This window comes from Lytechinus pictus, chromosome 5, assembly GCF_037042905.1.
Source record: "Lytechinus pictus isolate F3 Inbred chromosome 5, Lp3.0, whole genome shotgun sequence".
Lineage (NCBI taxonomy): Eukaryota > Metazoa > Echinodermata > Echinoidea > Temnopleuroida > Toxopneustidae > Lytechinus > Lytechinus pictus.
This window is the reverse complement of record NC_087249.1, coordinates 44,013,432-44,017,788: the sequence shown is the minus strand read 5'-3', so window position 1 is coordinate 44,017,788 and position 4,357 is coordinate 44,013,432. Positions and strand designations below refer to the sequence as shown.

Sequence of the window (4,357 nt, the reverse complement as noted above, 5' to 3'; positions counted from 1 at the left end):
TCCACCACTCCTCATTTCTTGAATGCTGCTGATTCGTTGTCTAATAACAATAATTCGTATTTATCTTATTTACCCGGGGTAGCCATTTCAGCTCTAATGAACTGTTCCCTCAGCTCAGCGGGCCCTGCATAACATAATGTTATTATTAGCCCTCTCCATTCTAAAACGTCAAGCGTCTGGCGATTGGTTTTGATTTTTCACCTGATTGCTAAGAAAGGATGAATGCTTGTAAGCAAGCAATCAGAGGACCGACGACAGCTTAAGGTCCTCTCCGAGAGACCTGGTACATGTGGTAATGAGGATGAATGCCTTACCAAAGGGCACTAGCGCACAAAAAAGGGGGTAGAAGGTCTCATGTTTTGAAGTTATAGGTATGACTCGGCCGGGGATCGAACCCACGACCTCCCGTTCATGAGGCGGGCACTCTACCACTGAGCCACCATGTCCGGTTTCTTTTATATTTTCTAAACTGTTCTTTATCACACGCATCGCGATTTTGCTTTAGATATCTCCAAAACCATTAAAAATCCGCATGACAAAATCAACCAAAATTATGATTTTGATAATCACCCCATGTATGTTTTACTAACTCATACTGAAATCAATTATCCTTAATATGCACAGGCACTCACTTAGGAAAGGTTCACCCCTCTTAAACTATTTTACAGAAAATGTATTTTTGAAAAAGGGGATTCACATTTGTGTTGTGTTCATAGAACACCCGCCGTGTTGCTTATCATATTCCATTCGCATACATAATCTACATGATCTAGTCATGTATGAAAACGTATATTTCGCCTCGATCGTTCATATAATATCAATCCTTTGCACATAGCACCACTGGGATCGGGGAATAGGGTGTGGAAATGTTGAAGACTTTAAACACAACCATATCAAATAATACTTAATGCGCTACTTCGTGCGACTTGCCACTAACTTCTTTCCTCGAGAAATCTTTGATGTGACCTGAGAATCCCCGACCTAACCCAGAAGATCCACCCTTAATCGGTTGTTCTCCTAACTAGGATTGGAGGGAGCTACCTACTTTTCAACACTCTCACCCCTCATTCCTTCGCTTCACCCCCTTGTCGACGGAGTTTGCTCCTGGGGAGGGCTGAATGAAGCATCTTGTCACTAATTCCAACTCTCAAATTGTTCTTAACCAATCAGATGCACTGATTTCAACAGCTTATAACAGCTGTGGGTGGAAAATTAATGACAAGTTGCTCCGTGAAACGAAGCCCTGAACTTGGATCACGGCTCAGACATCGTTAAGTATAGGTTCTTAAATCATTATCACCGAGAGCTTTTAAAAAGTTCTTTGCGCGTGGTAGGCCTATATGAGTAGGCATAGCAGAGTAAAATTATGATGGTGGAATACATTATAGTCTATGCCAGGCAAGGGAATAATTGCTTGACACGGAGGAAAAATCGTGTATGTTAAGACTGAAAATTAGAAATTTTGCAGTACATTTGACAAAATATTTATATAAATCATAGTGATTTCAATCGATTTCATAAAAAAACAGATGCAGTTTGTTTTTATCTGTGTGTGAGAGAGAGGAGAGCGTCGATCACTATGCGATGATATCAATATTAAAATACAAAATCATCAGTCTTACATAAATGTACCTGCAGAACACATTAAACGGTGCAGTACGCAGTCACAGCTCAACATTGAAATACAAAGTGACCCAGAAACTATAAACATAAACATCATAAATACTTAAGGGGAATTATACCATTTTCTGTCAAAGAAACGATGAAGAGCTCAACTTGTTGAGGCCTTGACTTTCGATACTTATCCTTCGAGTTTAAAAATGGACTAGCGTGTGTTACACTTAACTTTGGGAAGTAATGAAAGGCCAAAAATGGGTTTTACGGGGGAAATTGGTTCATATTACAGCCGAAAATTGAGAGGTGTACGGGAAGCATAAGTGAGTCAATGTATAGTCTACGGGGAAACGGTGGATGTGTCATAAACTTACCTGTCGACCGCAATTACCAGTAAGGTGTTGACAGAGACGTAGAGAGAAACGTTCTTGGTCGTCGCCATCACCGGGCACATAAAGTCGGGTAGGACCCAGTTCTGGACGAGGTAATATTGTAAGGAAAATGGCGCGCAGATGAGAGCGACCAAGGCGTCCGAGACGGCTAGGTTTGCGATTAGGAGGTTGGTGACGCTTCGAAGTCGCTTGTGTCGGGCGATGAGGAAGCACAGGAGGCAGTTACCGGGGCCGCAGACCACGGTGACGAGGGCGAAGATGACGCTGAGGAAAGTCTTGGTACTGACTGTCTGAGGGAATATCTCGCATTGGAATCCCGGAGTCTGATTCCACCATGATAGGTAGGAACTGCTTGCACCGTAGTCGATGGTAAAGTTTTCCGGGAGGAAAGAGTAGTCGAAAAAGTTGTTCGACGTCAGGGTGGAATCCGCGGAGACCCTTGAGAGAGGATGATCACCCATGCTCGGGTCGGTGATCGAGGTATCCACGACGCTACTAACGTACGGGACGTTCCTGGGCATCATTTTGACAGATAGATATTGAAGACTTCCTTTAACAGTTAACCCGGAAGATCAGTTGAGTTAAGTTATAGTTCCAAACTTGAGGTTTGAACAAACTTTCCTGTCCGCTGTCCTCAAACGTTATTCTCAAGCTATGTGAAGTGGAGAACTCGAGCGATGATTCTCACAAACAAATTTAAGAAGTAGGGGAAAAGTACGTCAGGGCGATTCCATTTTAAGTTGAGTTGAATCATGTACTGTTAAAAAAAATAAATCAAGTGTTGGATGTTACGAACGCTGTCCAAATGACACGCTAAAGGTTCAAATGCAGACACAGTGGAGCTCATCAAATATCGTAGGCTGGCTAGAAGCAAACGACACGATGAATGACACACTCTTGGCGCGCTCTCTCCGAGGGTGGATAAAATGAAGCGAACGGACGGTAGCCAATAAACTGAGCACTGCAAGTTATCAGCTGAAAACCCAGCTGTGCGTATGTCGCGGGCTCTTGATGATCGTCATTGATCGAAATTTTAAAGAAATAAAATCATCCATTTAAAACTTAAAAAGGAGTAAAAGTGAACCCTTCGAATTTCAATGCCAAATCAGTATTGTTGTTCATACAAAACACATACTAATCAAAGCTTTTCAAATAAATTTGAAGTAGATAGATCTTAAGACGATTGTTTCCGTATTTCTAATTTTGACTTCGCTTTTATCATTGGTTATTCTCAATAAGAAGGTGAGCAAGCAATGTCTAAATTTGTAGATTTAATAAATGCAATTTTCTCCAATTATCATCAATCTTTTGTATTTTGTTTCCAACTTTGAATCATTGTGGGGGAAAATGCGGAAAGCAAACCAAATCAGATTTAACCGAATGGAAACCATCTTCTTCCGGATAAATGAATACAAATGTCGTACTGAGCGTAATACTCTCTAAAGAGAGCTAACCTGGTCTCCAATCACACCCCTACACGATGAGAGTAAGATGATGGACCGGTCCTGATGGAGTGAGGTTTCGGTCTTGCAAAGAGTGAGTTTTGCCCTGGGGGGGGGGGATTAAAAGAAAAACATGCGCATTTTCACTCAAAAAAAGATGGAGGTTCGCTCTTGAAGGATTGAACTCTCGCTCCATTGCGACTGATTAGGGACCAGATTAGCTCCTTTGCATTTAGAGAGTACAGTCACACTGTCGAACCCAACTCTAGACGACAAATACTACTACGTTATCACCAATGGCATACCATTGATCGATTCGGAGTCAGTTTCCTGGGTGTCGCTGTAATAAGGAAATAGTTCAATAGATAAAACAAATCTTATCTGAAATCTAACTTCCCATTGGTCACTCATTTGCATATCAAATGCATATTCAAACTTTCAAAATAGGGGTACATCTAGTTTTTAAAGTGAATGGACAAAAAAGGAGGAACTGTATTCGAATTTCACAGAATTTACGTGAAATTATAACACTGCAGAGTGTATTCAGTTTCAGACTATGACAAATCTCTTTTTAAGGAGAGGTAATCCTAGAAAAAAAAGAAAAACTACACACTTGGAATGATCCACCAAACACCCTTCAACATTTTTAATACAAATAGAAAGAAAAAAAATCATGGAGCAGGATATATTTTTCCTACTGAATGTTTTTCCCCGAATACATGAACCTAATAATACTGTATCGAGGTACATGACTTTGGAAAGAACCATTCTATTGGAAAATAAATCCTGCCCTACGATTTTTTTTTAAGTAAACGTATATTGTTTTTAATCAAGTAACAATTATTTTTGCTTCAGGAAAGTATTGAACAGCGATATCGAAAAAATATTTTATTTCTATTCTTTTCAATG

At 40.4% G+C, this 4,357-nt stretch overlaps 1 protein-coding gene across 1 annotated transcript; it reads right to left on the bottom strand.

Moving 5' to 3' along the window:
- Positions 1-1,664: 1,664 nt before the first annotated feature.
- On the bottom strand, positions 1,665-2,530 carry LOC129261380 (prokineticin receptor 2-like). Its single transcript, XM_054899444.2, has 2 exons — positions 1,989-2,530; positions 1,665-1,701 (listed from the first exon to the last, which is right to left on the bottom strand). Exons 1-2 carry the CDS (start codon positions 2,528-2,530, stop codon positions 1,665-1,667), a joined length of 579 nt encoding a protein of 192 aa, XP_054755419.1.
- Positions 2,531-4,357: the final 1,827 nt, after the last annotated feature.

Bases quoted from the DNA above. Each gene is read 5' to 3' on its own strand.
- LOC129261380 (XM_054899444.2), bottom strand. From the start codon at position 2,530: ATGATGCCCAGGAACGTCCCGTACGTTAGTAGCGTCGTGGATACCTCG. The intron at 1,702-1,988 runs GTAAGTTTATGA...TTATGTTTATAG, and splicing joins CTGGTAATTGCGGTCGACAG to TTTCTGGGTCACTTTGTATT.